This window comes from Oncorhynchus mykiss, chromosome 21, assembly GCF_013265735.2.
Source record: "Oncorhynchus mykiss isolate Arlee chromosome 21, USDA_OmykA_1.1, whole genome shotgun sequence".
NCBI lineage: Eukaryota > Metazoa > Chordata > Actinopteri > Salmoniformes > Salmonidae > Oncorhynchus > Oncorhynchus mykiss.
In genome coordinates this window covers 29,694,490-29,718,019 of record NC_048585.1, presented here as the reverse complement: position 1 = coordinate 29,718,019, position 23,530 = coordinate 29,694,490, and the positions used below count along the sequence as shown (strand labels likewise).

The following is a 23,530-nucleotide window of genomic DNA, read 5'->3' as shown; positions in this document are numbered from 1 at the left end:
TCTACATGGATGTCTGTTTGTCTGTGCATTAAATGGTTTGACACCCCATCAAGTACATGATGCTGTCTGCCTGTCTGCTGCAGACGTTTCATGTTAATGAACGTCTGATGTATGTGTGTGTATGATCTTTGTTTGATGTGTGCGTGATGGATGTGTGTGTGACGTTGGATGCTCTTAGATGCTGTTAGAAGTCTGGCAAAAGAACACGTTTTATTATCCTTGCCTATATGTCAGCTGAAGATGAGTGGGCTGCATAGACAGCTTTCCTAATTGAGTGTGTGTGGGTGGACTTATGCAGGTGGTGCTTCTCTGAATGTATTATTTGTAAATCTGTGACTGCAGCATGTGTGTTTGTATGAGTGTGTGTCCATCTGTGCCGGTAGATGTGGTGGGTAGCTTCAGCCATTCAGAGAAGGTCTGAGAGAGCTTGCAGTGGCACAGACCCATCATGGTGTGTGTGTGTGTGTGTGTGTGTGTGTGTGTGTGTGTGTGTGTGTGTGTGTGTCAGTGTGATTGTGGAGGTGTCAGTATGATTGTGGAGGTGTCCCACAATCAGGCTGAGAGAGAAATGAGAAGTGCTCGGGTTTTGGAGAGCAATGTCTCGTAATGAAAGATTTATCAGCAGCACAGCTCCTGCCTCTCTCCTCTACACACACACGCACAGGCACACGCTCACACCACACATTCACCGCTACAGCTACAAAATGCCTGGTCACCTCGGCAGCTGGCGCTTTGAAGCTAACATTATTAGGCATTCTGCTTAGTGGGAGGGGGACCCCCGTCAGGTGATAAGGGGGCCTTCCTGCAGGAGGCCTTTTGCCTTTTGGTAGGCCGTCATTGTAAATAAGAATGTATTCTTAACTGGCTTGCCTAGTTAAATAAAAATAAATAAATAAAAAGAGGAGCTGTTTGAAGTCCGGCCTCCCAGCAGGTAGGATCACTCCTAGTGATGTCACAGCAGGAAACACACACACACACACACACACACACACACACACACACACACACTCACAGGCTAGCATGCATGTTGTGCACGCATATAGAGGTGAATCCTTCAGAAGGGTATAAAATAATTATATTCTCTCTGTCTGAACAAAATGTTTTATACTTTACCATAATTACATTGATAGGTGAGATAACAGAGAATAGAACAGTTTCCCACTGTGAAATTGACTTTTATAAAACTGTCCAATAAGTCACACAAGGCTGAGTTGTGATTCGCCGGTTGATTTCTACTTTTTTTTTTGGAGATTAACAGTTTCTCTCTAAAACCAGATTGTTCTGCCTGTGTCCCACACAAACCAGAAGCAGAGTGAGAGACACACGCACACACGCGCACGCACACACACACACGCGAGCACGCGTGCACACACACACACGCGCGCACACGTGCACGCACGCGCACACACACACACGTTCACACACACACACACAGACATAAACACACACGCACACACATACACATACACACACACACACACGGGTCAACTACTGCTGCAGGAGTGGGTTTTAAGACTGAGAAATGATGGAGGAGAGAGAGCAGGGGGAGATAAAAGGCAAACAGGAATGTAGAGCATTCTTAATTCAATATGTTAGTGGGGTAATGGAACGGGGAAAAAACGAATTGGGAGAGCGGGTTCATTATCCTGGGAAGAAATAATGTGATCCAGCGTTGGGAAACAGGTTGGATGTAATTATCATTGAATAGAAGCACGTTACACACCCTGATAAAGACCTTAGCCATACAGTTGAAGTCGGAAGTTTACATACACTTATGTTGGAGTCATTAAAACTCATTTTTCAACCACTCCACAAATTTCTTGTTAACAAACTATAGTTTTGGCAAGTCAGTTAGGACATCGACTTAGTGCATGACACAAGTCATTTTTCCAACAATTGTTGATAGACAGATTATTTCACTTATACCACAATTCCAGTGGTTCAGAAGTTTACATACACTAAGTTGAGTGTGCCTTTAAACAGTTTGGAAAATTCCAGAAATTATGTCATGGCTTTAGAAGCTTCTGATTGACTCAAATTATGTCAATTAGCCTATCGGAGGTGTACCTGTGGATGTATTTCAAGGCCTACCTTCAAACTCAGTGCCTCTTTGCTTGACATCATGGGAAAATCAAAAGAAATCAGCCAAGACCTCAGAAAACAAATTGTAGACCTCCACAAGTCTGGTTCATCCTTGGGAGCAATTTCCAAACACCTGAAGGTACCACTTTCATCTGTACAAACAATAGTACGCAAGCATAAACACCATAGGACCACGCAACCGTCTTACAGCTCAGGAAGGAGATGCGTTCTGTCTTCTAGAGATGAACATACTTTGGTGCGAAAAGTGCAAATCAATCCCAGAACAACAGCAAAGGACATTGTGAAGATGCTGGAGGAAACAGGTACAAAAGTATCTATATCCACAGTAAAACGAGTACTATATCGACATAACCTGAAAGGCTGCTCAGCAAGGAAGAAGCCACTGCTCAAAAACCGCCATTAAAAAGCCAGACTACGGTTTGTAACTGCACTTGTGGACAAAGATTGTACTTTTTGGAGAAATGTCCTCTGGTCTGATGAAACAAAAATAGAACTGTTTGGCCATAATGTCCTCGTTATATTTGGAGGAAAAGGGGGGATGCTTGCAAGCCGAAGAACACCATACCAACCGTGAAGCACGGGGGTGGCAGCATCATGTTGTGGGGGTGCTTTGCTGCAGGAGGGACTGGTGCATCTTACAAAATAGATTGCATCTCTACTATTATTCTGACATTTCACATTCTTAAAATAAAGTGGTGATCCTAACTGACCTAAGACAGAGAATTTTTACTTGGATTAAATGTCAGGAATTGTGAAAAACTGAGTTGAAATGTATTTGGCTAAGGTGTATGTAAACTTCCGACCTCAACTGTACATCTTCCTGATCGCAGGAGGTGAGATGGACTTTTCATAAAGCACTGATAATCATATGATTAAAGATGATATGCAGAGAAGGAGACGGCTGTTGGAGTAGCAAGCCTGCAGAGTATGTTTCAATTCATTCAATAATTAACTCCCACAACATCATCCACTGGGGTAATATGATGCTAGATATGTGTGTTTACTGCCTCAACTTCTACCCAGAGTCTACTCAGTCTCTGTATGTACACAAACTCCCACTGTGAAACATATTCCTGTATTGCTTTTCTCAGTAGCTTGTTGGTGGTTCTCACTTGGAGCTGTGTGTCTGTAGGGCAGGTGCCCTGACCGCTAGGCTGCTGTAGTGGCGCTGGTGTCACCACCAGGGTGCACTACAATACTCTGAGTCATCTGCTCTCCTCCTCTCTCTCTCTCTCTCTCTCTCTCTCTCTCTCTCTCTCTCTCTGAGAGATGTTCTGCTATGCTTGGTTCTCTGTAAGCGATGGGGTTTGTGTGTTCATAGAAAACTCACACTGGTCCCCTACATGTCGACGATAACAAGTACCATCCATTAGAAAAAGAAGCGTTTGAAAGTTAACTCTGGCTGCATAATCATTTGTTTTTCTTTGATAGACAGTTTTTCGGCACATGAAAGAGCAATTTCTCAGTTCTTGGATATCTGGACCAGTTTATGAGAGCGTGAATGAGAGAAACCGCTGTGAAATGAATGGTAATTGAATTGGGAAAGAGGCTGAGTTTATTCAGAGTGTAATGACTAGGGTTAGTTCTCATGAGAGAGGAGTTGAGAGATGGGTTTGAAGGAAGAGACAAAACAGCCTAGTGACTTACAGGACAAACATTGAATAATATTGTCTTTGAAAATACAATTTGTTGGAATTCGTCTGCTCATAATTGTTGGTTGAAGGGTCAAATAATTTGACCTGGAAGATACAACTTTAATAGCGCCGCGATGAGGCAGATGCTTTGTCTGTTTTTGGGAACCCTTTTGTCCTCTATGGGACAGTTATTAATGACCCAACAATCCCCAGTACGACACATTGCGTAGCCCTATTATGAGACCGGCTGCAGTGAGGAGCAACAGAACAGAAGCAGGCCTGTTGGAGGGTGTCTCACACCAACCATTATTCTAGAGAGGGCATTCATTTGGTGCTAATTAGTATTTTTCTTTTTCTACGGGATTGTGTGTGTGTGTGTGAGAGTGTGAGTGGAGAGAACGCTGCTTTGATTAAGTACAGTAATACAGAGCTCTGCAGACACTACAGATGTTCATTTAATGGCCTGGAACTTAATGAGACTGGCTGAGGAGACTCCAACACACACACACACACACACACACACACTCCCCCATATCACGTTTCAAGGCTTATTATACGACACTACACTGTGAGTTATTAACAGCAACATTAAATATGAAATATGGCCTGTTACGCTGTCTTTGTGTAAATCCTGGTTCTGTGTGCTGGCGTGAAGGCAACAGGCTGCCACTTCACGATCAGGGACGTGACCAACAACACTATTAGCTCTCTTTGTCTTTCTCTGTCACAGCAGTGGGAGCCACAATGCTGTTTACGATGTTCTCATATTGATGAGGATGATTCAGATACTAATATATTCTCTTTCCTTCTCTCTTTTTCTCTCCCTCCCCTCTCTCTCTCTAGGTGGGGTGTGTATAGCCCAGTCTCTGAAGATCCCGCGTGAACCCAAGCCAGGGGAGTTTGATAAGATCATCATGCGTCTGCTGGAGACGTCCAACGCCAGGGCTGTCATTATGTTCGCCAACGAGGATGACATACGGTACCCCCCCCCCCCAAAAAACAAAAACACACGACTACACCTCTATAGCCTATCCCTACACCACTACACACACACCCTTGTACCTTTCTACCCCTGTATACCAAGTGTCTGTCGTAAACTCCAGTCATCACTCCTCTCTCCCTCTATCTCCCCTTCCCCTTTCTCTTCCCTCCTCTCCCTACCCCCTTTCTCCCTCCTTCTACCTCTCTCTCAGGCGTATCCTGAACGCGGCCAAGCACAACAACCAGACTGGTCACTTCCTGTGGGTGGGGTCAGACAGCTGGGGCTCCAAGATCTCTCCTGTGATTGGCCAGGAGCGGGTGGCTGAGGGAGCCGTTACCATCCTGCCCAAACGAGCCTCCGTGGACGGTACAGACAGAATCCATTTTAGATTATAGTGTTTTGAAGGGAAAGAGTTAAAAACACAGTATACCCTCAACAAGGTTGACATCACATCATACCAGATGTTTACAGGTCTGTATTTACGTGTTATGTCACTCACTGACCCCTCCTCTACCCCCCCCCCCCCCACCTTCACTCTCCTCTCCTTCCTCTACCCCCCCCCCACACCTTCACTCTCCTCTCCTCTTCTCCCCTCCTATCTCCTCTTCCCCCTCCTCTTCTCCTGCCTCTCCTCCGTCCTCTCTCCCTTCCTCTCTTCCTTCCTCATCCTCTCCCCCACAGCGTTTGACCGTTACTTCCGGAGCCGCTCTCTGTCCAACAACAGGAGGAACGTGTGGTTCGCTGAGTTCTGGGAGGAAAACTTTGGCTGCAAGCTGGGGATGCATGGCAAGCGCCCCGGAAGCCCCAAGAAATGCACAGGCAAGATACTATGGCACTGGAGCACAGGAGAATGGGTATTGGCTCAGTACAGTGGTGAAGGGTGGGTAGTGTAGGCCAGGAATAGTAGTAAAGCAGAGGAGTATGGGTAATGTAGGCTGGCAGAAGAGTTAATGCCCTATAATCATCCCTAGACAGGCTACTTAATATTAACTCTGTTCACACGTCATTGAGCATGGATAGCTTTACTCTCTGAGGAGAATGGTTTGTTCTATATGAACACCCGCTGTGTGCTCAGAGCTCTGTGCAAATGACATGAAATGATATGCAGAGTACAGTAGAGCCCCCTGGCTCGTCCTGCATGGATGAGTCTGGAGAGAAGTGTGTGTGACAGTGTGTGTACACAGTCTGTGCAGTTTGGGCTTGTAGAACAGTGTTTGTTGGTGTGTATAACTGTGTGTGAAATAGTGTGTGACAGTGTGTGTTCACAGTCTGTGCAGTGTGGACTTGTAGAATCGGTGTGTGTCGACACAGCTGATATTTTGGTTCCAGATTAGATTTTGAGGTTTTTCAGTGTCTGACTCCATCACAGCTGGCTAGCCCAGTGTCCTGAAGGTCCGCTTATACATGTGGTGAAGAACAGTGGCGATCGATGCTGTTTAAGATTCATTTGTTTTGTTCATGAGCATGGCCTTATTTCTATTAAAGCGTATTGGATGACTCATTCATATTCCATTCACCCAGTTCAATGTAACAGCGATAGGTTTAGGCTACTACATGATACTCACATTTTCCCTATACCCATCATGAGGTTGCTACAACCTAGCCTATGAATGAAAGTTCACAATGAAGGATCACACAGGTCGAGAGAAAAATTTGAGGTGACAGACAGTGACACAGTCAAAACCGTCTTGAACATTCTTGCCTGCATCGAGCTGATCTAGGGTGTATTCAGTAGTCCAACACGTTGTTAACAGGAGTTTCTATTGAACAAAATCCGTTAAGTTTGTCCCCGTTTTTGTTCCGTTTGCTTCCGGGAAAAGTTTTTCAACGGAATTGGCTGAATGAATATACACCTGATCACTCATAAACACAGTTCACTTTCATAGTAGCCATGTTGTATTCCTTCTCGCATCTATGCGCTCCCTTCCTCTCACATTTTTAGCTGTATGTGACCGGGCGAAATAACCTTTCCAAGCCAACTCATAACCGCTACACACATCCTATATCGTTGTCCCCATATTAGCTAAAGGAATGTCATCGTCAACATAGCTAATTGAACTAACGCGTTAGTAAACAAACCCACTACAATCATGCAGTGATGTTACAGTGTACAGTCAGTATGCAGTTTAGCAGTTACACTGGCGGGCCCCGGTGGCAATGCATTTGTAAAACCAAAAGCTTACCATGACTTGGAAGAGTCCCCCCCCCCCCCCCCCCCCACACACACACACATTCTTCCACACTGCTACTCTATTTTATTATCTATGCATAGTCACTTTACCTCTACCTACATGTACAGTACCAGTCAAAGGTTTGGACACACCTACCGTACTCATAAAAGGGTTTTTCTTTATTTTTACTATTTTCTACATTGTGGAATAATAGTGAAGACTTCAGAACACATATGGAATCATGTAGTAACCAAAGAATTGTTAAACAAATCAGAATACATGTTATATTTGCGATTCTTCAAAGTAGCCTCCCTTTGCCTTGATGACAGCTTTGCACTTTTGGGGAATAGGTTGTGTTAGTGTTTGCAGCATGTATCAGTGTATTGTGTGTGTGTGTGTATATGCGTGTGTGTGTGGGCGGGGGAGGGTTAAATAGTAAGCTGTGTGAGCAGTTTTATCTGCACCTGTCCCAGGCTGCAGGACTATCACACTCAAACGGCTGAGTCAGCAGCACCTCTAGACATCAGTGTGTGTACTTGTTTGTTTAGTGCAACACTTTTTTAATCCAGGTGGTTCTCTTGGAGTTTGTGTATAAAGCTGGGACATGCCCTTCCTCTCTCTCTCACTCTCGCTCTAGTGTCTCTCTCCCCTCTCTCTCACGCTCTCACTCTCGCTCTAGTGTTTCTCTCCTCTCTCTCTGTCCTCTCATTGTGAAGCCACTGTAGTAGGCACTCAGCCAAAGGTAGATAGGGGCCAGTGCTCTGGTGACTCTCTCTGGTGTGTCTGTGTATGGAGAGCCCTGTAGTGGCATGGAGTGTCAGAGTCGATTCATTTCTATTGCGAGAGTTCACGACCTTTGCATCATCAACACGGAAACCAATCAGCTGCCTCGGCTCGATCCTGCTGTTTGGGGTCATTGTCGTGACAGCTAGCAGTGTGTGTGTGTGTGTCTGCGTGCGTGTGTGTGTGTGTCTGCATGCGTGCGTGTGGGCCCTCTCCACACCTCTCTTGTCCTTCTGCTGGGAATACATGAATACAGTGGGCTAATGAGTATCACCCTCAGACACAACCCTATAGACCTCAATCAACAGTTGTATTTACAAAGCACGCACACACCTACACACACACACACACACACACACACACACACACACACACACACACACACACACCATGTTGAGAATCTCTGCCTGAAATGTACTGGATGTTCGTCTGTCTTGGCTGAGAACAGAGGGAACACAGTGTCTCTTTTAGAGTCGTTGATTCTATATCAAAACACTGCTCACAGAAGCACTGAGGTGTAACATATTTTCTTTACTCCTGTGTGTGTGTGTGTGTGTGTGTGTGTGTGTGTGTGTGTGTGTGTGTGTGTGATAGTCTGAAGAAGGGAGCCGTCAGCAGTCTGAGAGCTAAAGCTGCCTGATTCCCTCAATTTATCACCCGGTTGTTCCTGCGCGGGGTGATTTCCTCACAGGGGCCTAAACGAATCCGCTCACCGGTGAACGGGATTGGCTCTGACAGAGGCAATGAAGCAGGGGTCCACACGCTGGAATTAGGGCGCATGACAGCCAGGCATGGAGGGAGAACACAGGCAGGCAGACAGGCAGCACATAAGCGAGCACGCTTGCATGAACAAACAACTTGGAATCAGGGAGCAGGAAAGGTTGGCAGACAGATAGAAAGGGAACACGTTTGTTGGTTCACCTCTGTGAGGCTGAAGGATGAAGCACCCTTACCTCGCAGTGGGTGTTTATGTGGAATGCAGTGCTGCCACAGTTCTCCATTAAGACCCTGTGTACGATAAAAAATCATCCTTGAAGCAGCAAGTTATGAGCAGAGGAGTGTCTGTGTTCTTTCGCAGTCACCACCACCCTGCCATCTGCTAGAGCTCTCTAATTAAGACCCAGGCTCCGTTTCGCCCTACTCCTTCTCCTCGTTTAGTCCAATGATCACGTGTGCCGGCCTATACTGTGTGTCAACTCACCCTCAATGGATGACATGGGGCTCTGGTTTAAACTCTTTCTTACTATAGTTGTGCTTGTGTTGGCTTAGTGTGTCTGTGTACACGTGCATGCGTGCATGTGTGTGCGCTCTTAAATGCGTGTGTGTGTGTCCATTACTCTCGTCGTAGATGGGTAGCAGAGCTGACTGCAGCAGGCAGGGCCGTCACAGTGTGTTCAGCAGGACATCCATCCATCAGTGTTACCTCTGAATAATCCTTCGATACTAGGAGACCACTGCTGCCACCAACACCACTCTCCTATCAGCCTGGCTGCTCTAGTGCCGCTGACACACGGAGAGAGAGAGAGAGAGAGAGAGAGAGAGAGAGAGAGAGAGAGAGAGAGAGAGAGAGAGAGAGAGAGAGAGAGAGAGAGAGAGAGAGAGAGAGAGAGAGAGAGAGAGAGAGAGAGAGAGAGAGAGAGAGAGAGAGAGAGAGAGAGAGAGAGAGAGAGAGAGAGAGAGAGAGAGAGAGAGAGAGAGAGAGAGAGAGAGAGAGAGAGAGAGAGAGAGAGAGAGAGAGAGAGAGAGAGAGAGAGAGAGAGAGAGACTCTCTGTCGGTTCTCTCCAGGTAAGCATCTGTGCTAGCACCATGTGACCTGTCTGATCTTCATTAAACTAAACACAGCTTAATTAGTCACAACAGGGACAACTGGCAGCCCTCAGAGGACCTGGCTTGACTGCACACCAGTGTGTCTGTGCCTGGCTGCCCCACTGAGCTTGTACCTGTTAGATTGATGTCAGAGTCTCAGGTGCCCTCAGACACACACACATAAACGCACACAAACACAGCCTGCTTGTGCTGGGCCTGTGACATGAGTTTGGGAGAACAACCGTTACTCCAGTAATACGTTTTCACGGTCCAGCTTACTTTTAACAATAGCACCACTTCCTCCTCCTCCATTCTCTCCTTTCCTCCACTCTCTTTCTCAGTCTCTCGTCTTAACGTTTCTGCTCCTCTCTGTCACTCTCTCTCTCCATCTTCTGCGAAGCCTCAGTTCGGACGTGAGGTGAAGGAGAGGAATTGATCAGTAAATATGAATGGACTTTGTCACTGGCAATGTCTGAGTCATTAATTATCTTATCTCTCTCTTCCAACACTACCCCAAACCCTAGCTCCAGTCACAGGGACATTTTCCCCCTCTGATGATTACTTAACAGCCGGGTTTATACCGTCTTTACTGGTGTGGAACGTGATGAAGAATACTCATACCATGGTTTAATGCTTGGCTCAAGATCACTGTTGTCAGTATCTATATATTTAGGCCTATTGATTGTTCATGCCTGTCTTGGCGGATAGGCACTTTACTTTTTAAGGGAAAGCGAAAAGATGTTGGAGAAGAGTTGTGGATGTAAGTTGCTGGTTAATTTTTGTGAAATTGAGAAAGCAAACGTACGCAGGTATGTGGGTGTACCTGTTCTCTATATGTGTGTGTGTGTGTGTGTCAGATGAGATACGAGCAGGTGTTGGTTTAGGGCTGGAGATGTATCATGTGTCAGTCAGTCCGCACATGCATACATGTAAGCGTTTATGAGTGTACAGTGTACATTATGTTTGTGCATACATTTGTGTGTGTGTGCCTGTGTGTGTGTTTGTGTCTTTACAGTGTGTGTGAATGGGGAGCAGTACCCTGGGCATGTTCTCTCAATCTTGTCAGCTGGATCCTGACGTGTTCAGGATGTGTGTGATAAATGAATGCTGTGTTAATCTCATGCCTTTATGATAATATATTCATCACCATCTGAATGTGTGTGGTGTTTCATTTGTAATTATTATAAAAGACTTTCTCTTTCTAATTATAATATATAATTTACATATTTATAAAGTGGGGAAAGTGCCCTGTGTTGAACAAATGGAAAGGCTTTGTGTGGTGAAGAGAGAGAGAGAAAGAAAGAGAGAGAGAGAGAGTTGTCAGAGAGAGAGGGGGGGGGGATTGAATTTGCAATCCTAATTGACGTTTAATTGAGAAGCTTGTTTAAATCATTAGGTCCTCTGTCAGCCGTGTTGCCATCAATCACTGCTTAAGGTGCCATATTGTTCCCTACAGATAAATCATAGCACTTAGCCTATTACCATGCTAGCATCGGCCTGTCAAACCACTCAGACTGTTGGATCTCTACCACTCTATTATAAAACATGCAGTGTTTTTGATGTGTGTGTGGGTGATTTATGTCCTGATATGTGTGTGTGGGGGTGATTTATGTCCTGATATGTGTGTGGGTGATTTATGTCCTGATATGTGTGTGCGTGGGTGATTTATGTCCTGATATGTGTGTGCGTGGGTGATTTATGTCCTGATATGTGGGTGTGGGGGTGATTTATGTCCTAATATGTGTGTGTGTGGGGGTTGTTTATGTCCTGGTGTGTGTGTGTGTGTGTGTGTGTGTGTGTGTGTGTGTGTGTGTGTGTGTGTGTGTGTGATTTATGTCCTGATATGTGTGTGTGGGTGATTTATGTCCTGATATGTGTGTGTGGGGGGGTTGTTTATGTCCTGATATATATATATATATATATATATATATATACAGTGCCTTGCGAAAGTATTCGGCCCCCTTGAACTTTGCGACCTTTTGCCACATTTCAGGCTTCAAACATAAAGATATAAAACTGTATTTTTTTGTGAAGAATCAACAACAAGTGGGACACAATCATGAAGTGGAACGACATTTATTGGATATTTCAAACTTTTTTAACAAATCAAAAACTGAAAAATTGGGCGTGCAAAATTATTCAGCCCCCTTTAGTTAATACTTTGTAGCGCCACCTTTTGCGGCGATTACAGCTGTAAGTCACTTGGGGTATGTCGCTATCAGTTTTGCACATCGAGAGACTGAAATTTTTTCCCATTCCTCCTTGCAAAACAGCTCGAGCTCAGTGAGGTTGGATGGAGAGCATTTGTGAACAGCAGTTTTCAGTTCTTTCCACAGATTCTCGATTGGATTCAGGTCTGGTCTTTGACTTGGCCATTCTAACACCTGGATATGTTTATTTTTGAACCATTCCATTGTAGATTTTGCTTTATGTTTTGGATCATTGTCTTGTTGGAAGACAAATCTCCGTCCCAGTCTCAGGTCTTTTGCAGACTCCATCAGGTTTTCTTCCAGAATGGTCCTGTATTTGGCTCCATACATCTTCCCATCAATTTTAACCATCTTCCCTGTCCCTGCTGAAGAAAAGCAGGCCCAAACCATGATGCTGCCACCACTATGTTTGACAGTGGAGATGGTGTGTTCAGGGTGATGAGCTGTGTTGCTTTTACGCCAAACATAACATTTTGCATTGTTGCCAAAAAGTTCCATTTTGGTTTCATCTGACCAGAGCACCTTCTTCCATATGTTTGGTGTGTCTCCCAGGTGGCTTGTGGCAAACTTTAAACGACACTTTTTATGGATATCTTTAAGAAATGGCTTTCTTCTTGCCACTCTTCCATAAAGGCTAGATTTGTGCAATATATGACTGATTGTTGTCCTATGGACAGAGTCTCCCACCTCAGCTGTAGATCTCTGCAGTTCATCCAGAGTGATCATGGGCCTCTTGGCTGCATCTCTGATCAGTCTTCTCCTTGTATGAGCTGAAAGTTTAGAGGGACGGCCAGGTCTTGGTAGATTTGCAGTGGTCTGATACTCCTTCCATTTCAATATTATCGCTTGCACAGTGCTCCTTGGGATGTTTAAAGCTTGGGAAATCTTTTTGTATCCAAATCCGGCTTTAAACTTCTTCACAACAGTATCTCGGACCTGCCTGGTGTGTTCCTTGTTCTTCATGATGCTCTCTGCGCTTTTAACGGACCTCTGAGACTATCACAGTGCAGGTGCATTTATACGGAGACTTGATTACACACAGGTGGATTGTATTTATCATCATTAGTCATTTAGGTCAACATTGGATCATTCAGAGATCCTCACTGAACTTCTGGAGAGAGTTTGCTGCACTGAAAGTAAAGGGGCTGAATAATTTTGCACGCCCAATTTTTCAGTTTTTGTTTTGTTAAAAAAGTTTGAAATATCCAATAAATGTCATTCCACTTCATGATTGTGTCCCACTTGTTGTTGATTCTTCTCAAAAAAAATACAGTTTTATATCTTTATGTTTGAAGCCTGAAATGTGGCAAAAGGTCGCAAAGTTCAAGGGGGCCGAATACTTTCGCAAGGCACTGTGTATATATATATATATATATATATATATATATATATATATATGTATATGTGTATGTGTGTGTGTGTGATTTATATCCTGATATGTGTGTGTGGGGGTTGTTTATGTCCTGATATGTGTTTGTGGGGGGGTTGTTTATGTTCTGATGTGTGTGGGGAGGGGGGGGGTGGGGGATTTATGTCCTGATGTGTGTGGGGGTGATTTATGTCCTGATATGTGTGTGTGGGTGGGGGTTGTTTATGTTCTGATATGTGTGTGTGTTGGTGATTTATGTCCTGATAGATATATGTGTGTGTGTGATTTATATCCTGATATGTGTGTGTGGGAGTTGTTTATGTCCTGATATGTGTGTGTGTTAGGGGGGGGGGGGGGGGGGGGTTGTTTATGTTCTGTTGTGTGTGTGTGTGTGTGTGGGGGGGGGGGGGGGGATTTATGTCCTGATGTGTGTGTGTGTGGGGGTGATTTATGTCCTGATATGTGTGTGTGTGGGTGTTGTTTATGTCCTGATATGTGTGTGTGTTGGTGATTTATGTCCTGATAGATATATGTGTGTGTGTGTGATTTATATCCTGATATGTGTGTGTGGGAGTTGTTTATGTCCTGATGTGTGTGTGGGGGGGTTGTTTATGTCCTGATATGTGTGTGTGTTAGGGGGGGGGGGGGGGGGGGGGGGTTGTTTATGTTCTGATGTGTGTGTGTGTGTGTGTGGGGGGGGGGGGTTTATGTCCTAATATGTCCTAATATGTGTGTGTGTGGGGGTTGTTTATGTCCTGATATGTGTGTGTGTGGGGGGTTGTTTATGTTCTGATATGTGTGTGTGTGTGTGGGTGATCTATGTCCTGATGTGTGTGTGGGTAATCTATGTCTTGTAAAAATATTCAGCATTGGTGTTTGTCAATGCATGATGTTGATAAAGGTGAGGTAATCTTGTGTTAAGTGGCATCTCCTTCTCAGAGACCTGGAAAGGGAAGCGTCTCAGAGTAGGAGTCCTGCTGATCTAGGATAACATCCTCCCTGTCCATGTACTCTTATTCATTATGATCTAAAAGGCAGAACTGATCCTAGATCGGCACTCCTACTCCGAGACGACTACATTATGAATTTAGGTCCTGAAGTAAGTCAATCCTGTCCTGTACTGTTTGCTTTGTGGTACGGATGGTTGCTTTTGCAGTGAAAAGTGCTGATGGCCGCATTGTACTGAATACAGGTTGACCTGCTTCACTTATAAACACATCACCTTTGATTGGTTGCTGATGACAGACCAGGTAGATTGTTTGGATGTGTCTTTTCTAAATGAACCCTCATCTCAGAGCACTGCAGGTATGAGACCCTTCTGGTTGGTGGGATAGCCGCAGCTTTGCAGAGTTAAAGGGATACTTCAGGATTTTGGTAATGAGAGTCAGATAAACCAGTCAGATGAACTTGTGGTTACAATTTTTGTCTCTGCATGTAGTTTGAAGGAAGTTGCTAACTAGCGTTAGCGCAATGACTGGAAGTGTATGGTAACTGCTAGCATGCTGTTTATGTGTGTGTGGGTGCGTGACTGTGCACGTTTCTGTGTGCGTGTGCGTGCGTGTGCGTGCGTGTGCGTGTGTGTGCGTGCGTGTGTGTGTGTGTGTGTGTGTGTGTGCAAGTTTGTAAGAGAACAAACATCTGCCTCTACAGCCAGGCTTATTATTACACAGTCACAATGAGCTATGCAAATTCTCCCTGCCTTCCGCCTGTGTTCTCCCAGATTATTAAAGCACAGCAGAACGGGCAAACTTCCTTTAGCAGGGCTGGGGCTGCCATCGTCTGAGCTGACAGTGATTGTGATGGGGAAGGGAACGGCTGCAGTGTGTGTGTGCGAGAGAGAGTGAGTGTGTGCATATGTATGTGCCCTGTATTTACTGTACATGTGTAGATGCGTGCATACGTGTGTGTGACAGGGCTGGGACAGACGAGGACAGACAGACAGTACACATGACGACTGCTGCACCTCACCCTGCCAGCCAGTCAGATAGGGAGGGAATTAACTGTAATGATGCAATTGAAGGAAATGTAAAAGCATTGTTTCAGGTAACGGCAGTAGCTCCACCAACCGTAGAGGGAATGGAGAAGGTATCTAGTCCTCCATGCTTGTGCCTGAAATGGCACCCTATTCCCTATATGGTGCCCTACTTTTTGACCAGAGCCCTATGGGTACACAATATAGGAAATAGGATGCACCCTATGCACTGAGTTGAGATGGATGCAATTTTCTTTATTAGGAGCTCAAAAGGGTGATTATATGGTTGGCTGGACTGTAAGCCTGCTGTGTGTGTGTGTGTGTGTGTGTGTGTGTGTGTGTGATTGTGATTGTGGGGTTTATGCTGTGTGCCTGGGGCTTCGTAGTGATACAGTAGCTATCTCTCCAGCTTGTCAAGTCAAAGCCAGGATAGGATTCAGATTGAGTCTGATGGCTCAGCGCCTGTCCCCAGTGTTTCTTTACTGGCCTGAGTTATGTCAGAGTACTGCTTCTTTATGTTATAAGCTCAAGGCACTGGGAGCTCTCTCCGATTAGGATAAACTCGCAGAGCCCATTTGGGATAAACTGAGTCAGTTCCTCTGTAGTCAGTGCCTACACCTGGTGGGATTACTCAGTGATGGACTGGATTGCTCCGGACCTTGGGTGAAGCAGTACTTCTGCTTTGAGTGGCTTTTAACTGTTGAGGATGATTTCTATGGTGACGTATGCGGGCCCACAAAGTCCTTCTTAGTTGGTCTCTTGGGAAGTCAGCATCCATACCTTTTACTGGACCGTATCCTTCATATGGAATAACCAGGTGTGTGTGTGTGTGTGTTTGTGTGTGTGTGTCCTGCTCCTGCTAATGCATCACCTTCACGTGCGACTTGCCTGCTGTGTGGAAGCCGCTATAAAACTCAATTGGATTTCCTTCTCCTGAGCCTATTAATTCTACACAGACACGCGTATTGATTGAAGACTCTTCTTAATTCACCTAGCCCGGGCATGTTTTTTTTATTTACAATCTTTTTGCTTTTTCTCCCCCCAGAAGGCTTGTACTGAGGAAAAAGCTGAGTTATAAGCTGAAAGAATTCAATAAAAAATTAGTTGCTTCTGAAAATTCACCCTTTTCCATTTTCTGTTGCCGTTCCGGTTTAATAACTTTGATAAAAACGGTAGAAAGGCATCATAATCAATTAGTGATTTTTCATGTTTATGGATGAAGGAGTTTGTGCTTTCGCCTCTTTATGAGCTAATGATGCTAATGATGCTATCTGTTACCTAAGCACACATTCGACTGCGTTAGAAGTAAAGTGTGTGTGTGTGTGTGTCACTGTGTGTCACTGTGTGTCACTGTGTGTATGCTCAACTGAATAAAACAACATCACCGGTACCGAAAGATGTTTGTGTTTGTTTAAGAACAGTGGGACCACGATCAGTGTTTTCTCTCTCCCGGAAATAATGTAATGTTGTACATTTTGCATCTTTGACAAATAGACACTTGGATGTCTTCCTCCACAGTGTAGCTAACTGTCCATCGGTTTCCCTCCTCTCGCCCAGGTCTGGAGAAGGTTGGTCGGGACTCGAGCTACGAGCAGGAGGGGAAGGTGCAGTTTGTGATGGATGCCGTGTATGCTATGGCCCATGCCCTGCACCGGATGCACCGGGAACTCTGCTATGGATACCCAGGCCTGTGCCCAAAGATGGCCAACATCGACGGCAAGGAACTACTCAGCCATATCAGAGCTGTCAACTTTAATGGCAAGTAGAGCATGGACGCGCACGCGCACACACACACACACACACACACACTGCTCAGCCACTTCCTCAACATCAACTTCAACTCCAAGTCCCACACCACTCCCTCATCACACCCACCGTATCCATGTTTCCTTTAACTTTCTCCCCACTCCTTATCAGAGGACATCTTGAACATGCGATAAGCTTTGATTACAGGGGTTACTTTAGTTCATGAAGTAGTTAGTGAAATGATTGACTTTTTGCCCCATTTTGGCCTCATTTTGATTCCCCCTAGTGCTAATGGCATACTACATGAATCTGTTCTGTACCTTATTATGTGCACATCGTTTTCTATATATTGCGTTCGGAAAGTATTCAGACCCCATTTTGTTTTACGTTACAGCCTTATTCTGAAATTGATTAAATAGTTTTTCCCCCCTCATCAATCTACACACAATACCCCATAATGATATAGCAAAAACAGGTTTTCTAGAGATTTTGCAAATGTATTACAAATAAAAAGCTGAAATATCACATTTACATCATCTCAAGCTCTGTCAGGTTGGATGGGGAGCGTCGCTGCACGGCTATTTTCAAGTCTCTCGGGTTCAAGTCCAGGCTCTGGCTGGGCCACTCAAGGACCTTCAGAGACTCGTCTCCGAAGCCACTCCTGCATTGTCTTGGTTGTGTGCTTAGGGTCGTTGTCCTGTTGGAAGGTGAACCTTTGCCCCAGTCTGAGGTCCTGAGCGCTGTGGAGCAGGTTTCCATCAAGGATTTCTCTGTACTTTACTCTGTTTATCTTTCCCTCAATCCTTATGAGTCTCTCAGTCCCTGCCGCTGAAAATCATCCCCACAGCATGCTGCCACCACCATCAAATTCTGTGCACAAATGTGTTTACATCCCTGTTAGTGAGCGTTTATCCTTTGCCAAGGTAATCAATCCACCTGACAGGTGTGGCATGTCAAGAAGCTGATTAAACAGCATGATCATTACACAGGTGCACCTTGTACAGGGGACAATAAAAGGCCACTCTAAAATGTGCAGTTTTGTCACACAACACAATGCCACAGATGTCTCAAGCTTTGAGGAAGCGTGCAATTGGCATGCTGACTACAGGAATGTCCAACAGCGCTGTTGCCAGTGAACTGAATGTTAATTTCTCTACCATAAGCCGCCTCCAACGTCGTTTTAGAGAATTTGGCAGTACGTCCAATCGGACTCACAAACGCAGACCACCTGTAACCAAGCCACATCTGGCTTCTTCACCTGCGGTATCATCTGAGAACAGCTACCCGGACATCTGATGAAACTGAGTATTTCTGTCTGTAAATCAAATCAAATCAAATCTTATTTGTCACATACACATGGTTAGCAGATGTTAATGCGAGTGTAGCGAAATGCTTGTGCTTCTAGTTCCGACAATGCAGTAATAACCAACAAGTAATCTAACTAACAATTCCAAAACTACTGTCTTATACACAGTGTAAGGGGATAAAGAACATGTACATAAGGATATATGAATGAGTGATGGTACAGAGCAGCATAGGCAGGATACAGTAGATGGTATCGAGTACAGTATATACATGAGGTGAGTATGTAAACAAAGTGGCATAGTTAAAGTGGCTAGTGATACATGTATTACATAAGGATGCAGTCGATGATATAGAGTACAGTATATACGTATGCATATGAGATGAATAATGTAGGGTAAGTAACATTGTATAAGGTAGCATTGTTAAAGTGGCTAGTGATATTTTTACATCATTTCCCATCAATTCCCATTATTAAAGTGGCTGGAGTTGAGTCAGTGTCAGTGTCAGTGTGTTGGCAGCAGCCACTCAATGTTAGTGGTGGCTGTTTAACAGTCTGATGGCCTTGAGATAGAAGCTGTTTTTCAGTCTCTCGGTCCCAGCTTTGATGCACCTGTACTGACCTCGCCTTCTGGATGATAGCGGGGTGAACAGGCAGTGGCTCGGGTGGTTGATGTCCTTGATGATCTTTATGGCCTTCCTGTAACATCGGGTGGTGTAGGTGTCCTGGAGGGCAGGTAGTTTGCCCCCGGTGATGCATTGTGCAGACCTCACTACCTTCTGGAGAGCCTTACGGTTGTGGGCAGAGCAGTTGCCGTACCAGGCGGTGATACAGCCCGCCAGGATGCTCTCGATTGTGCATCTGTAGAAGTTTGTGAGTGCTTTTGGTGACAAACCGAATTTCTTCAGCCTCCTGAGGTTGAAGAGGCGCTGCTGCGCCTTCTTCACAATGCTGTCTGTGTGAGTGGACCAATTCAGTTTGTCTGTGATGTGTGTGCCGAGGAACTTAAAACTTGCTACCCTCTCCACTACTGTTCCATCGATGTGGATAGGGGGGTGTTCCCTCTGCTGTTTCCTGAAGTCCACAATCATCTCCTTAGTTTTGTTGACGTTGAGTGTGAGGTTATTTTCCTGACACCACACTCCGAGGGCCCTCACCTCCTCCCTGTAGGCCGTCTCGTCGTTGTTGGTAATCAAGCCTACCACTGTTGTGTCGTCCTCAAACTTGATGATTGAGTTGGAGGCGTGCGTGGCCACGCAGTCGTGGGTGAACAGGGAGTACAGGAGAGGGCTCAGAACGCACCCTTGTGGGGCCCCAGTGTTGAGGATCAGCGGGGTGGAGATGTTGTTGCCTACCCTCACCACCTGGGGGCGGCCCGTCAGGAAGTCCAGTACCCAGTTGCACAGGGCGGGGTCGAGACCCAGGGTCTCGAGCTTGATGACGAGCTTGGAGGGTACTATGGTGTTGAATGCCGAGCTGTAGTCGATGAACAGCATTCTCACATAGGTATTCCTCTTGTCCAGATGGGTTAGGGCAGTGTGCAGTGTGGTTGAGATTGCATCGTCTGTGGACCTATTTGGGCGGTAAGCAAATTGGAGTGAGTCTAGGGTGTCGGGTAGGGTGGAGGTGATATGGTCCTTGACTAGTCTCTCAAAGCACTTCATTATGACGGAAGTGAGTGCTACGGGGCGGTAGTCGTTTAGCTCAGTTACCTTAGCTTTCTTGGGAACAGGAACAATGGTGGCCCTCTTGAAGCATGTGGGAACAGCAGACTGGTATAGGGATTGATTGAATATGTCCGTAAACACACCGGCCAGCTGGTCTGTGCATGCTCTGAGGGCGCGGCTGGGGATGCCGTCTGGGCCTGCAGCCTTGCGAGGGTTAACACGTTTTGTCTTACTAAAATGTCTTACTCACCTCGGCTGCAGTGAAGGAGAGTCCGCATGTTTTCGTTGCAGGCCGTGTCAGTGGCACTGTATTGTCCTCAAAGCGGACAAAAAAGTTATTTGGGCTGGATTTCTTCTTGTAGTCCGTGATTGACTGTAGACCCTGCCACATGCCTCTTGTGTCTGAGCCGTTGAATTGAGATTCTACTTTGTCTCTGTACTGACGCTTAGCTTGTTTGATAGCCTTGCTTAGGGAATAGCTACACTGTTTGTATTCGGTCATGTTACCAGTCACCTTGCCCTGATTAAAAGCAGTGGTTCGCGCTTTCAGTTTCACGCGAATGCTGCCATCAATCCACGGTTTCTGGTTTGGGAATGTTTTAATCGTTGCTATGGGAACGACATCTTCAACGCACGTTCTAATGAACTCGCACACCGAATCAGCATATTCGTCAATATTGTTATCTGACGCAATACGAATCATGTCCCAGTCCACGTGATGGAAGCAGTCTTGGAGTGTGGAGTCAGCTTGGTCGGACCAGCGTTGGACAGACCTCAGCGTGAGAGCCTCTTGTTTTAGTTTCTGTCTGTAGGCAGGGATCAACAAAATGGAGTCGTGGTCAGCTTTTCCGAAAGGAGGGCGGGGCAGGGCCTTAAATGCGTCGCGGAAGTTAGTGTAACAATGATCCAAGGTTTTTCCACCCCTGGTTGTGCAATCGATATGCTGATACAATTTAGGGAGTCTTGTTTTCAGATTAGCCTTGTTAAAATCCCCAGCAACAATGAATTTAGCCTCCGGATAAATGGATTCCAGTTTGCAAAGAGTCAAATAAAGTTCGTTCAGAGCCATCGATGTGTCTGCTTGGGGGGGATATATACGGCTGTGATTATAATCGAAGAGAATTCTCTTGGTAGATAATGCGGTCTACATTTGATTGTGAGGAATTCTAAATCAGGTGAACAGAAGGACTTGAGTTCCTGTATGTTTCTTTCATCACACCATGTCTCGTTAGCCATAAGGCATACGCCCCCGCCCCAAAAGATGTTTGTTTCTGTCGGCGCGATGCGTGGAGAAACCCGCTGGCTGCACCGCCCCCGATAGCGTCTCTCCAGTGAGCCATGTTTCCGTGAAGCAAAGAACGTTACAGTCTCTGATGTCCCTCTGGAATGCTACCCTTGCTCGGATTTCATCAACCTTGTTGTCAAGAGACTGGACATTGGCGAGAAGGATGCTAGGGAGTGGTGCACGATGTGCCCGTCTCCGGAGTCTGACCAGAAGTCGTTTTTTTGGGTCGCTGTATGGGATCCATTCCGTTGTCCTGGGTGAAAGGCAGAACACAGGATCCGCGTCGCGAAAAACATATTCTTGGTCGTACTGATGGTGAGTTGACGCTGATCTTATCTTATCTAAGCTCTTTTGTGGGGAAAACTATTTCTGATTGGCTGGGCCAGCTCCCTAATGAGTTTATTTCAATTGACTGATTTCTTCATACAGTATGAACTGTAACTCAGTAAAATCATTGACATTGTTGCATGTTGGGCTTACATATTTTTCGCTGAGGCTTTGGATCTCTTGGCAGTGATAGCTAAGATATTGGGCTGATAAACACAAGGTTGCTGGTTCAAGTCCTACTATGGCCATTCTAGCCCCGATGAATACTAAAGCCACTGGTAACATAGTACTTCACCACCATTCTAGACAGTAACCTCCCTTAATAGAGCTAAATGTCACTGCCCACTTGACTGAGATGAATGTAGAAGGGCACGGAGCAGAGAGCGGGCCTGACAAACTGCACTTTACCAGACTACTTACTAGAGATCAGTAAATCTTCTCTCTATTGACTGCTGCTAGTTTTTCAATGCCGAGAGGCACAAGATGAATTGCTGTAGGGCTGTTGACGTTGTTTACATCTAGTATCTCGTCTTCAACAGGCCCGGGGCTACTCGACGGGATGCTTTCAAGCTAACTACACAGAGAAGCAGCATGTTGTGTTTGTATCGATTTCTGCCCCTCTGGAGTTCAACAGGAGGTTAATAGGAATGATACCAGAGGAGGGAATGTGTTTTTTGCTGGGGACTGATCCCATGTTGTAGACTCATGTTGTTTAGTGTTGCTCAGCTACACCTTCTTATAGCACATCATGTCTGGCATACAGTAGCGTGTTTAGGGCCGTTATTGGATAAAGTTACGTGTGTGTGTGTGTGTGTGTGTTCGTGAGCGAGCGAGAGACGGAAAGACGAGAGACTTTAAGTCAGTTGTACGTCAGCAGAGCGCACTTCTATTCAAATCAAATCTTATTTATCCGAATACAACAGGTGTAGGCCTTATAGTGAAATTCTTATTTAAAAGCCCTTAACTAACAATGCAGTTAAAACATTTTTTTTAATAACTTTTATAATAATAATTATTATTAAAGAGCAGCAGTAAAATAACAATAGCGAGGCTATATACGGGGTGTACCGGTACAGAGTCAATGTGCGGGGGCACCGGTTAGTCAAGGTAATTGAGGATAATATGTACATGTAGGTAGAGTTATTAAAGTGACTATGCAGATATAATAACAGAGTAGCAGCAGCTTAGAAGGGGGAGGGGTGCAAAAAAGTCTGGGTAGCCATTTGATTAAATGTTCAGGAGTCTTATGACTTGGGGGTAGAAGCTTTTCAGAAGCCTCTTGGGCCAAGACTTGGCGCTCCTGTACCGCTTGCCGTGCGGTAGCAGAGAGAACAGTCTATGACTAGGGTCACATTCCTTGTTGTAGTTTAGTATGCAGCTCATCTGCACCCGTTAGGAGGGCATTGAGTCGGACCATCCACAGTGCCCTTGACATGGAGGGGGGGGCCAGGGATCCATACCAATCAAATTCAACTTAGAGGAGCTGTGCAGATCAGATAGGCCACAATCCCCCTGCTTACCGACACAGGCGGAAAATCAATCCAGCGAGAGGATGAGCCTAATTCAGTAGTGAGGCTTCAGAACAATCTAGGGAAAACACACACCAGGCGTGGAAATATCTCATGCAGACACACACACACACACACGCGCGCGCGCCGGTGCACTTATTAATGATCCTTCCCCACCGAACCCTGCCAGAGGATCTAACCTTTCTCAGCAGCATGAGATTGGACACTTGGATGACCCCTCCACTGACCCCCAGTGTGTGTGGATATCCCTCCTTCCCTGCAGTGTTCAGGTGTTATCGATGTGCTCTCTGACTCCGACAGAAACTCATGCTGATGGAGAGAGCACCATCCTGCTCACACACTTCCTAGCTCTATCCCTCCCTCTCCTCCCCTCCCTCCTTCTCTCTGCCCCACTCCCACTCTCCTTTATCTTCTCATTATCTCTCATTCTCCCTCTCTTTTTTCTCTCCTTTTCTCCCCTACTTCTCTCTCTCCATCTGTCTCTGCCTCCCTCCATCTCTCCACTTCTCCCCTCTCCCACCTATTTCTCTTGTTTCCCTCTCACACACACCCAGACACACATGCACACCCAGATGGTGGTGCATTGCAGATCCAGGGGAACGAAGACAATAAGGAACAGTGCCTGTAGCTGCAATCACACGC

At 45.6% G+C, this 23,530-nt stretch overlaps 1 protein-coding gene across 2 annotated transcripts in view; it reads left to right on the top strand.

Moving 5' to 3' along the window:
* LOC110500204 (metabotropic glutamate receptor 8) overlaps nt 1-23,530 on the top strand; it is a 224,196-nt gene that overhangs the window by 160,290 nt on the left and 40,376 nt on the right. For both annotated transcript variants that reach the window (XM_021577412.2, XM_021577413.2), the window contains exons 4-7: nt 4,581-4,716; nt 4,931-5,085; nt 5,401-5,538; nt 16,589-16,789. In XM_021577412.2, coding sequence (XP_021433087.1) covers nt 4,581-4,716; nt 4,931-5,085; nt 5,401-5,538; nt 16,589-16,789 — 630 coding nt within the window. The remainder of the gene's footprint in view (nt 1-4,580; nt 4,717-4,930; nt 5,086-5,400; nt 5,539-16,588; nt 16,790-23,530) is intronic.